This window comes from Ascaphus truei, chromosome 6, assembly GCF_040206685.1.
Source record: "Ascaphus truei isolate aAscTru1 chromosome 6, aAscTru1.hap1, whole genome shotgun sequence".
Taxonomy (NCBI): domain Eukaryota; kingdom Metazoa; phylum Chordata; class Amphibia; order Anura; family Ascaphidae; genus Ascaphus; species Ascaphus truei.
This window is the reverse complement of record NC_134488.1, coordinates 22,609,798-22,622,193: the sequence shown is the minus strand read 5'-3', so window position 1 is coordinate 22,622,193 and position 12,396 is coordinate 22,609,798. Positions and strand designations below refer to the sequence as shown.

General features: G+C 42.1%; 1 protein-coding gene across 2 annotated transcripts in view; it reads right to left on the bottom strand.

The window, feature by feature from the left end:
* The window catches only part of LOC142496741 (pleckstrin homology domain-containing family N member 1-like), a 44,298-nt gene extending 36,586 nt beyond the window's left edge, over window positions 1-7,712 (bottom strand). The window contains exons 1-2 of one of the 2 annotated variants that reach the window (XM_075603606.1): window positions 7,454-7,712; window positions 4,453-4,552 (exon numbers count right to left, since the gene is read on the bottom strand). In XM_075603606.1, coding sequence (XP_075459721.1) covers window positions 4,453-4,552; window positions 7,454-7,536 — 183 coding nt within the window. In that variant the 5' untranslated portion in view covers window positions 7,537-7,712. The remainder of the gene's footprint in view (window positions 1-4,452; window positions 4,553-7,453) is intronic. The other variant, XM_075603607.1, reaches the window with a different exon arrangement.
* Between the last annotated feature and the right edge of the window lie 4,684 nt (window positions 7,713-12,396).

Genomic DNA, 12,396 nt, shown 5'->3' with positions numbered 1-12,396 from the left:
GGCACAGGGATCCCTCTCTCACACCTTCCCCTAGGTGCGAGGCCCAGGGAAAGGGAAATTGGCTTTTTAACACATTGACCCCAGCCGGGTCGGAGCCACCAAGAATCTTGCACATAAAACACATACTAAAAAGGTGTAACGTGCTCAGCTTTTCAGGCCCACTGAACCATGGCTTCAAAAACCCAGATTTGCCAAACATTCATTGACAGCAGTGCTGGCGTTACACGGTTTCTCCCCCCTCTTCTAGAGCTGGAGCGTATAACTTGGGGAAGAGACTCTCACCCCATAAAGAAGATAAGTCAGTAAATATTTTAACGCTCAAGTACTTTGAAATGCATGACATGCCCAGCTGGCACAGATATCTTTCACTATATCTATTTATATATCCAAATTATATCATATAGACCAGGGGTTCTCAACTCCAGTCATCAAGCCCACCCCCAACAGATCAGGTTTTCAGGATCTCCCTGTTTCAGCACAGGTGGCTCAATCAGTGGCACAGTCACCTGTGCTGAAGCAGGGATATCACCAATACCTGACCTGTTGGTGGCCCTTAAGGACTGGAGTTGGCCACCACTGACATAGATAAATCTATATAAAATGACAAACTAATCATAATTGTCTAATATATAACGTAGTAATCAGGTAGATGAGGTTGAAAAAAAGACTTCCGTCCATCAAGTTCAACCAACAGATACTTTATCCTATATTTATACTTACTTATTGATCCAGAGGAAGGCAATCAAGAAACCCAAGAGTCATATCATCCAATGATATCTCATAAGGGGAAAAATAAATTCCTTCCTGACTCCAAGAATTGGCAATCGGATTAATCCCTGGATCAACATCCTTCCCATATATACTTATTTGGTATATCCCTGTATACCTTTCCTTTCTAAAAAGACATCCAACCTTTTTTTTAACAAATCTATTGTATCTGCCATCACAGTCTCCATGGGTAATGAATTCCACATTTTAACTGCCCTTACTGTAAAGATCCCTTTCCTTTGTTGCTGGTGAAATCTCCTTTCCTCCAACCTTAAGGGATGGCCTTGAGTCCTTTGTACTGCCCTTGGGATGAATAGTTCTTTTAAAAGCTCCTTGTATTGTCCCCGAATATATTTGTATATAGTTATCATATCCCCTCTTAGACGCCTCTTTTCTAATGTAAAAGAATCTAAATTTAGCTAGTCTCTCCTCATAAGTTAGATTGTTCATCCCCTTTATTAATTTGGTGGCTCTTCTCTGCACTCTCTCTAGTTCCTTAATGTCTTATGTTAGGATTGGTGCCCAAAATTGTACATCCGTATTCAAGGTGTGGTCTTACTAATGCTTTGTAAAGGGGCATAATTATGTTTACTTCCCTTCCATCCATTGCCCATTTGATCAAGATAAGATCTTGTTTGCCTTTGCAGCTACTGCATGACATTGGGCACTATTGCTAAGCCTGCTGTCTACAAGCACTCCTAAATCCTTCTCCATCAAGGATTCCCCCAATTTATCCCCATTTAATTTGTAATTCGCCTTTTTATTCTTGCATCGCAAATGAATAACCTTACATTTATCTGTATTAAACCTCATCTGCCATTTACCTGCCCACGTTTCCAGTCTCTCCAAGTCCTTCTGGAGAGAAATTACATCCTGCCCTGATTCTACTACTTTATACAATTTAGTATCATCAGCAAAGATGGAAATTTTGCTCTTGATGCCGACCTCAAGATCATTAATAGACAAGTTAAAAAGCAGGGGTCCAAGTACAGATCCCTGAGGTACTCCACTCACGACTTTGATCACTAGGGTTCTGCTGCTTTTCAAGGGCTTAATTATAACAATAATAAAATAAAAATGTACCCAGAAATTATTTAAATTGTCGATTTATTAGTGGTCTTCCTGAGACCACATTACTACTACTAATTATTATTATTATTATTATTATTATTATTAATAAAAAAAAGTCTCGTCAAGAGCCGATGTTTGAAACCCTTTCTGAATTCCCTTATGGTTGGATTTCAGGGAACACTTGATCACCTCCAGGGCTTTTGGGAGACAAATTGGAAACAAGATACTTTTGTAGCTCTGAGTCAGATCCGGGCAGCCGTGAGAAGGTGAGCGACCCTGACAGACCCAGGTAAGTTCTCACACCACTCCTTAGTATGACAGGCCAGACACATGACTAAACAGATCTCCTGCGCCAAGGGAAGAAGGGAGAAAAAAAAAAAAAGAAACGTATGTACCCGTCGTGACGTCAGAGGCAGCAGGGATTATGAACTTCCCCCTCCCCCCGCACGGCACTGCATTAAAGCAGATGTGTGCTTTGATTGTTATTATCTTCTTGTTTTTAGCTGGCCCGTGAAAACATCTAGATAATTGGCTTTTAATTTAAATAATGATAGGAGTGGCTTCTGTTAAATGAAAAACTCACCCATCTGGTTTCTGAACTGGAGCAGTGTGTGAACACGAACCCGGCTGACACGTACATTTTTTTGGTGCAGCCTTGCACTAAAGGACCTAGATCACCCCCAGTTGGTAACCCAACCACTGCAGTGCAAGAAGGATTTTGTCCAATTGTCTAAAACGTCAGACACCAATGTAAGGGCTACTTCTCTTTAACTGTTTGATGCCTATACCATATTTGCTGGGCAGGAAGTCTACAAAGATGCATGATTATATCAGAACATTTGTCTCTTCCACATCCCATCTCTGGAAGAGTTTCAGCCTAACAGCCAGATGGGGAAGTGTATCCTTCCTGGGATCAATCTATTTCACAAATAAAGACCCTATTTCCTCAATGGTTTACAGCCAGCCAATACAGCACAGGTACGCGCTACTACCTGCTTTACAGAGGTATAGTGCTATGAAACTGATGCACAGAGTGCGAGTCATGCCTCGAAACCAGCCACATGGAGATTTCCCCATTATTTCCATGGCCCCTCTCTGCAGAACTGTCAGTGACCGAACCCTCTCCTCCCTGAATTTTTACAGCCGAGCTGCATCACCACTGGGCAACCCAAATCTCGTGGCGCTTTAAATATTCTCCCACATCTCAAGCTTATCAAAAACAGACACTGGGCAACTTCTGCTATGCAAGGGTTTTGCCTTGCGAGGACGGGGTTAAAATAAGATGCACAGGTGGCTAGACTCTATTGACCCCTTCACTGCCAGAAAAGCCTGCAACGCATTACAAAGCAATAGACCGGGAAGAAAGAGTAAGGAAAGGTTTCGATAGACCTGGGTGGTGACCTGTCATGTCCAGTCCAGTTGGAAGATGGACCAGTATGAAAGATACTAATCCAAGCCTTCAAAATCTGCAACCGTTTTATGTTCATGATCACAAAACACAAACTCGCACAACAACCCTAATGTTATCTTCCACACTGGCTGACTAGGCGTTGGGTTATTCCTCTGGCACATAGGGACACCGTCATCTGCCCTGTGGAAGAGCTGGATATTCCATGAAAGGATTTATATTTTGCATCAATTACCCAGGCACGGATTTCAGCCTCACTCAGTTACAGTTCTTTATCTCGTGAGCAAGGCCTGAGTTGCATAACACGCACAGACCAGGGCCAGATCTCATCTCTTCAAGACTTAAGAAATTCCACTTGCATATTGGTTTTCTACACCAAGCTCATAACTTACGTATATCTTCCTTTTTCTCCCCCCCGTAACATACGTTTTTCAAATAGGACAAATGCTTACTGAATACCATCACACTGAACAAAACATGTGTGTACATGGGAGTCACGGACTCAAGGCCGCTCATGTGCCACAATGACATTGTAAGCAATGGAGGCCAACGTTCATTATGCCTGTATCATTTAACTGTTGCTCATCCCTGCAATAAAATGAATATAAGAGGAGGACAGTGGCCACATATCTTCACATCACAGAAGACTCAGCCAGTTCTGTTTTAAAAGCTGTAATTCCCAAATACAGCTGTATGTTGGTCTACAAGTAAAATCCATTGGTGGGGGGGGGGGGGGGGAATATCTATATATAAATAGATATTTATATAACAAATTGTAAATGTTGCCGTTGACTAACATGGATCTCGGGCATATATTCAGAAATCTGTTTCAATGAGCACATTTCTACATACAACAACCAGCTCCTCCCATAGGAATATAGACAATCTCAGGAATAATGCCAGCCTATCCCAAATTCCAGACATGCAGAGATATGTACACAGCAGAAACATGCCTGATAAGAACGTGATCCTGCAACAAGCTTTACGAGACTGCTCTACACTAGAAAAAATGTTTTACTGCGCTGGCTCTTATAGCTGTAATGCGCCATGTCAAAGGTTGTCTCACAATCAGAGACCAAATGCCACAAGTCTACAGATCTATATGGAATATCCAGACAGTGAGTTGTACAATAAATCATGGCGATTCCCCATCCAAGTTGAGGCCCCCCCCCCCCATCCCTATGTTCACGGGCAGGAATCCTTACCTTCCCCGAGATGTAGTGCAGAATGTTGTCCGTGTTTGACACTCTCCCAGAACCACTTTCATTCCCAAACAAATACGTCCATTTAGTTCTGCCGTCCTGCCTGTGAAGAGATAAGGTGATGAGATGTATGCATTTAATCCGCTCACCACTAACTAGACGTTCAACACGTCGCAGGGAGATGTGATGCGGACACCATCAGCAACAAAGACTTCCAAGACCTAAATTCTTAAGCTATTGAAGACCGATTCCATTTTGTTTGGTTTAAACCTTATTGCCAATGAATAAGTTGTAATGAGGATGTGTTTGATATCTGTACTTTGCTACAACGATTAAAAAACTCCAGGAGTTTGCTCGCCCTTAGACAATCCAGCCAGGATAACCCAACTCGAACTCACATCGTAATGCATAGTCAATGCTATCAGAGCCCGAATTGTATTTTTAATATCACTCAAGCAAGGAGATGGTTAAAAAGAAGGACCATGTATCATAGGCAAATAACATCGCTCTCTGGCTATTTAGTAATAAGTAAACATACAGGTCAGACTGAGTAAGGACGATAAGATTGTGCACTTCAGCCCTGCCCTTCAATACAAAGATCTGCAGCAATTCGAGGACAAGATCTGTTTAATCCGCCACTTGTTGGGAAAGTCTTGGAGAACGAGACATGCCAACAGCCCTCTTATGCGCCTGCCAAGGCAAGTCATACACTGCTGGTTGTGCACAATTTGTTATCCATTCCTCATGCTTCTGCTAGCCGTCTGAGGTTCCTGATAATATATTGTATGAAAAACCTTAACCCAGGGGTTCTCAACTCCAGTCCTCAAGAACCCTCACCCCCCGCCCCCGCAGCAGGTCAGGTTTTCAGGATATCCCCACTTCAGCACAGTTGGCTGTTGGCTGTGCTGAAGCAGGGATATCCTGAAATCATGACCGGCTGTGGGGGTCTTGAGAACCCCTGCCTTGACCCCTTCACAGACAGGTCTTGCAAAGTAATGTACTGCTGGTCCCTCGGGCAGTGAAGGGGTTCATTTGAGAGGTTCATACAAAGTTCTTACTTCCAAGTTCTAATAAACATAAAATTCATTTTAATAGTCCAACTGTGTGACATGTCTTTTCCTTATTTAACTATCCCCTCCTTTCCCTCCCCCCCCCCCCCTTTGCTCATACTACCATCAGTCACCTTTTCATATTCCCCCATTTACAGCCCAGCCTCTCTATTCCCATCACTCAGATTGCTGGAACACAGAAGCTCGGTCACTATCAGACTTAACATCGGGCCTGGACGCCTTTTCAGCAAAATTACATTACACAGTGCATAAACCCACACGAAAATGTAAAAATCAACGTAAACCCACAAAGTCACTGCTGATTGCATTACACCAGATTCATTTAATACAATTAAGACGGCCCTTTGTCTACAACAGTCTGATGAAGGGGGATGGAGCATTGCTGATGTTCTTCAATGCATTACCCCCTGGGGCTTAGATTATCCCTGTATTCAAAAAACACTTCAAACATAATTACCAACTTTTGCCGTGGTAAATAAACTATCTCCTTCAGCACTGAAGAGATTGGCTTACCTTTTCACCTACATCAAATTACCTTGTGCCACATCCTTTTCCTGCTAAATAATTACCTCTCCCAGGTTTGGTGGTGTGGATATATTTTCCTACACGAAATGCTTCTGGTTACGTTTGTAAGCCCTTTGCGATTGACTGAGAGTTATTGACAGATGTAACGGTGTGTTCATATTCTGCATAAGTGTATACATGTTAAGCACACTGCTGTTTACATAGTCAGTGTTCAAAGTGTGATGGGACTACCAGCTCCAGAGTAGCAACACTTTTGTATTTACAGACCATTTAACGTATTAAAAACACAAATTGGACAATTTTGATTACATGGTGTATTACTCATTTTAAAATAAGGCACACTGCCATCTTTCAATACCATTCTTGTTAGTCCATTAAAAGGAATCAACGCCTATAACATACCTGCACTTCCGTATAACTAATAGGATGCTAGAATGTTATTACTACTGTAGTTAAAGTCTCCTACCTAGCACATAGACAAGCTGATTCCTTGGCACCGGCTGTTCCACCACTCTGTACATGTGACCATGGAATCCCTGCACAGTATCACATTGCTGCCTCCCCTGCCTTACATACTGGGATCAAATAGTGCTGTGCTGGGACAGCACTTCTGCTGCTGTCCTGGGCACTGCCCTGGTGATGAACCAGAACTGCCTACACTGCCCTAGTCACAGCAGACATGGGCAGAACCTGGATACAATGTCATGGATGTAGCAGCTCTCGTATACAGACTATATGTAGTGTCCTAGACACAGCAAAGCTATACATTTACTCGGATACGCTGCCCTGGACACAGCCCCTCTCGTACAGGATATACCAGATCAGAAAAGCCTGCACTTCTCATGTACTCCGTCTGGACTAGATTGTAAAGTGCTGTCCTACTGTACCTTCAATTTTACTTTCTTTTACAAAAAAATAACATGATCATACACATGATATATTTAAGGTGCAAATTGGTTAATATATCCAGGACACAGCCAAATTGACAATTTTATAATATATAAATTTTAAAAAAATCATTGCGTTCATATTAACATATCCAAGGCAGTTACAGCCAGACTCACTCTTTTATATCACAGATATATATATATAATAAAAAGGATGCACTCATATTAATATACCCGGGACAGCCACAGGTAGACTAACATATATAACATTTACTATATATATTAAACTGATGCGCTTGTATAGCAATATAGCCATGCCAGTCCAAAGCACATACATATATACATACACACATATACATACATATACATACATACATATACATACATACATATATATATATATATGATATAAAAGAGTGAGTCTGGCTGTAACTTTACACACTATGGAAAATGCCAAGCTATTACATACATATAATATAATGAAACCGGTGCGCTTATACCAGCGGTCCCAGGCAGACTTACTCTTTCCCCGGGAGCGAGTTCTTCCTGCTGAAGGAGTATCTGAGCTGGCGGTGAGGCTGCGGGACACAGCTCAGGTTCCCCATTGTCAGCGCTGGGAGTCCGGGCTGCGAGCAGGGGGTAGTCTGAGCTGTGCGGGTCTGTGTGAGTGAGTGAGTGAGTGAGTGTGTGTGTGCTCTCAGGTCACCCTCCCTTCCGCTCACACGGATTACTACATGTGGGTGTTACCCTGCGAGGAAAGTAACACACGTTTTGCCCCAGGCACTCTCCTTGGCTGAGCTGCTTTTTCCCATTGAATGGTATGCGCAAGCGATATCGCTGTGTGTGCCTTCCAGACAGAAAGTAGCTGGGTGCCTGAAATATTTCCAGGTCGGGGTGAGACTCTCACAACCTTTTCTAAAAGATTGCGCCATGTTTATGTTATTGCAACAAAAAAAAGCAGCCTAAAATTATCCCATGTGATTGCAGAATGAAATGGAACTGTAGGGTTTGGAAATAGTGCCACTCCAGCCTTACTACCATCACCCTGATTATTGTGGGGTTAGGATATACCCCCCCCCCCCCCCAAATATGTGGGTCAAATATGATGGTACTCAACACTACTGACTCGGTAGTTTAACCACCTTCACCACAAAGTGCCAATACTTTGCTTCCATTCAGGAGATCCCAGTTGGCTTATTGTGTCTGGTAGGGAAGGGGTTAATACAGGGATGGCCAACTCAGTCCTCCAAGGGCCACCAACAGGTCAGGTTTTCAGGTAAATATACCTGCTTCAGCACAGGTGGCTCAGTCAGTAGCTCAAATATATATATATATTTATAATCTGGGATATATATAGAAAACCTGACCTGTTGGTAGCCCGTGAGGACTGGAGGTGCCCACCCCAGCACTAGCATATTTAATGATTTATATTATTTATACCTAGGGTATTAAATCATTTATACACACTGGCAGCCGCATGGTTGAAGGCTCATCTTAGTAGAGGTGTGATTTCCCCCCCGTGGAATTTCACAACCCGAGGTCCCATTTTGCGCCAAGCATTAAAGAAAATGTACGTTGCAAATTCAAAACACAGAAGCGAATGGCATGAGGTCACATGACCCTGAATATACTGCCATCTACGCTGGATGCGGGTCGGAAGTCGCACACTTTCAAGGTAATATGGGGGAAAATGTTGCGGTTAAGTCTATTTTCGTACATCCCAAACAATGTGAACTTTCAGGAAGATATTATGAAAAGTTCATGAAACACAATTCTTCATCTCAGTACCATGCGAAATACTTACTCCCTTTATGCACTAGCCTGAGCAGGGTTAGTCATCTCTTACACACCTTGCCATGTGCAATTTATTAATTGCAACATTTATATTGCACCTTTCTCCAGGGCGCTGTGCATGTTAGTAAAACAATGGTGGGGATACTTAAGGGTGGGCATAGAGTCATTGTTAAGATGTCTTTGCGGTGGGCAGGGGTGGGAGCATTATGGTCGGGCTATGGGTTGGGTGCATTGAGAGCTTGCTTGGTTAGTGGTCAGGGGTCGGGGTCAGGTCTGGATATAGTCTTGTCGGTGGCATGGTGATGGGTGTGACAGTGGAGGCGATTGGATCGGTGAGGTTGGGTGACTTGGGAGGGACTTTAAGAAGGTTTAGGAAGTGGTGAGGGTAGGTGGAGATCATGGGTAAGGGAAGGACGTCGCTCCATGAGACGTCATTGGGGGTCACCTAGGCCAACTTGTGGGGGGCACCTATGTACTAAGATTCTATTTTGGGCGCCAAAATGTCATTGCTAAAAAGTAATACAAACATCCATAAAATGTGTGCTGTACGTATGAAGACGTCCTGCTGTTTTTAAATGATTTTTAACCATTGCATCATGTTGAATACCTGACTGATGCAATTTAAATGAAATCAGAACGGTATATTTGTTTCTATGTATAAATAGTGTTAGTAACTGTACAGTATTACTGTGATATTATGTATAATAGCCATACTACAAAAATAATACATTTTGTCAACCTATGTAATGAAAACATCCTCAAATACTGTACATTTTTAGGTTGATACGCAACTCCCTTCTCCGCTTAAACAAGCATTTTGCGGATTTACGCCTAATTCAAATTGGCAGACGATTTTGACGCACTCGCTCTTTTTTGTGGCATGCGCAAAAGTAATGTCTTAGTTCATACCATTAACCCAGGGGTGCGCAAAGGGTGAGAGATCTGCTGCGGGGGGCGCGGGGTTTACAGAGGCGCTTCCCAAAGGCATTTAAATTAATGCCGGGGGAGCTGCAAGGCCTCTGTAAACTTCTCCTTACCTTGGTTCAGACGGCTCCTGGTGTCGCGTCGCCATGGCAACGTGACGTCATGACGCCAGGACATCAGAGCCAAGGTAAGCGGGGGGGGGGGGGGAGCGAGGAGAGGGGGACAGCCAGCAAGGGGACGCAGGGAAAAAAAAGATTGCGCTCCCATGCATTAACCTATGTACGCCGTGTACCGTCCATTTCTTTGCGCTAGAGATAAAGATGGCACAGTTGAGAAATTTCAGGTTAGTATATAGACGCACACAAGCGCAATTTAAGCTGGCAATTCCCTGCACCAATTTCATGCCACAAAGCCGTTTGTGACGCTTAGTAATGACAGCGTGTTCTTAACCCGGCCCGGAGTCCATCATCTGAGTGGCCCCACCTGAGGTACATTGTAATGCCCTTTTTCATATATATTACAGAAGGTTTATTTTCATGGTAGGAAGTGCAGTCATGGCAATTAAATGCCCTCGATGTACGTTTATTCGTGGAGGTGGCTCAATCAGTGCCAGCTTCAGCACAGGTGCTCAATCAGTCCCTGCTGAAGCACTGATTGAGCCACCTGTGCTGAAACAGGTATATCCTCAAAAACCTGACCAGTCGGGGGGTCGTGAGGACTGGAGTTCAGAACCTCTGTTCTAATATTTATGAACTGCTTCAGCTAAGCTAAACTATGTAGAAATGTACTGTAGGGCCTCTTTTTTTTTTGCCTAACGTGTCCAACCTTTGTTTCTTTCACTAATACATGTTTTTTTTCTTTCTTTCTTTTACTAATTTCCTTCATTGGCAAAGCTTAGGCTGAGTCCATGGTAAATGCAGGCGTGCGGAGGCGCGCGGAGGGATAGGGGGTGCTTTCCCTGGCCTTAGTTCGCGCGCCGTCCAGGGGTGTGTAAGGGGGGGCGGGCCAGTGACGTCACGGAGCTGGTTCGCCTTCATTGGGCGAACCGCTCACGTGACCGGCCCTGCGCTCCCGTGAGCGCCGAAGCGAAAAAAAATTTAAGAGCTATGCCTGCGGACGCGTGCGGGAGCCCCTGCTAAAGCTGCTCTCATTGCGGCTGCAGGGGCTCACTGACAAGCGTCAGCGCCTAAGCGCTGACCATGGACTCAGCCTTAGATGGATTAAGTACTCCTTTGCCAAATGTAGATACTATGATACCGATTGATTCTTAGTCTCAGGTTTTTGTAAGTTATACCTCTATATTTTGAACACATTTCCACATTGTACATAAGCTTGTCAAAAGTTTTTGCCTTTTGGTAATTTCCCCTACAGCTATACAGCAGATATTAATCCACCTGTGAGCACATTCACGTCTCAGACAGGTCTGTGACCTGCTTCTCCCCATTATCTCCCAGCATGCAGTGCTCCCACTGCAGCCAGGGACTCATGGTGTAACATGTCTTTCTCTCCCTAAAAGTCCACGTTTGCTATCACAGTGTAATGGGGCAACCTCACTGAGGACCGCAGTGATGTAATACTAGTACGTTTACATGTAGGTGCCTAATACCTTTTTGAAAAAGGTTTACATTTTAAAGGTTTGTTTGATAAGCAGATGCTGTGGAGGAGGTGATTGAATACAGGTACACAATGTATACACACAAATTTCTAGATGCAGACCTGTCTGAGACATGTGAATGTGCTCACTAGTGATATTTTTATTTTATATATATATATATATATATATATATGCAAATATAACTGTATGCTCATCTGCATGTCTTTGGCAGGTCTGCAACCCCGCCTTTCCAGACCTGCCTAAGACATGCAGATGAGCATACAGTTATATTTGCATATTTGCTTTCCTGTGGAGGGTTTTTGTCACTTTTTTTACTCACCATAACTTAACTCAGTATTATGTTTTTTATATATATATATATATATATATATATATATATATATATATATATATATATATACACATACACATACACATACACATACACATACACATACACATACACATACACATACACATATATATATATATATATATATATATATACACATATACATATACATATACATATACATATATATACATATATATATATATATATACATATACACACTCAGACACCAAATGGTACAATAAATATGTCTTTACTAGCTCAACTCTCCAATCATTTGGATTATTACTGATATTGTGTGCCCTGACTCCTTTAAATTATATATATATATATATATATATATATATATATATATATATATATATATATATATATTGTATATATATGCAGTAGCGCCTTCCAGTGCCCAACCAATACAGATATGTTCTAAAAACTGTAAGGTAAATGTATAAGACAAATGGTGTTGGGAGACAATTAAATCGTGCAAATAATAAATACAATAAAATAACTAAAAAACAAGAAATGAATGAAAATAATTATATATATATATATATATATATATATATATATATATATATATATATATATATATATATGAAAAATATATGTTAAAATATACTAAACAAATGAAAGTCCAGTCCCAAAAACACTGTCCTTCAGAGTCTCTGCAGCCTGTAAAAGGGACCACCAACCCCTCAAGGATATCTAGGGAAAAAAAGAAACAAACAGGCGCACTCGTAGTGTAATAAGGTATCAAAATGTATATGGGACTGAATAAAATATAAATTGCGCACTCACAAA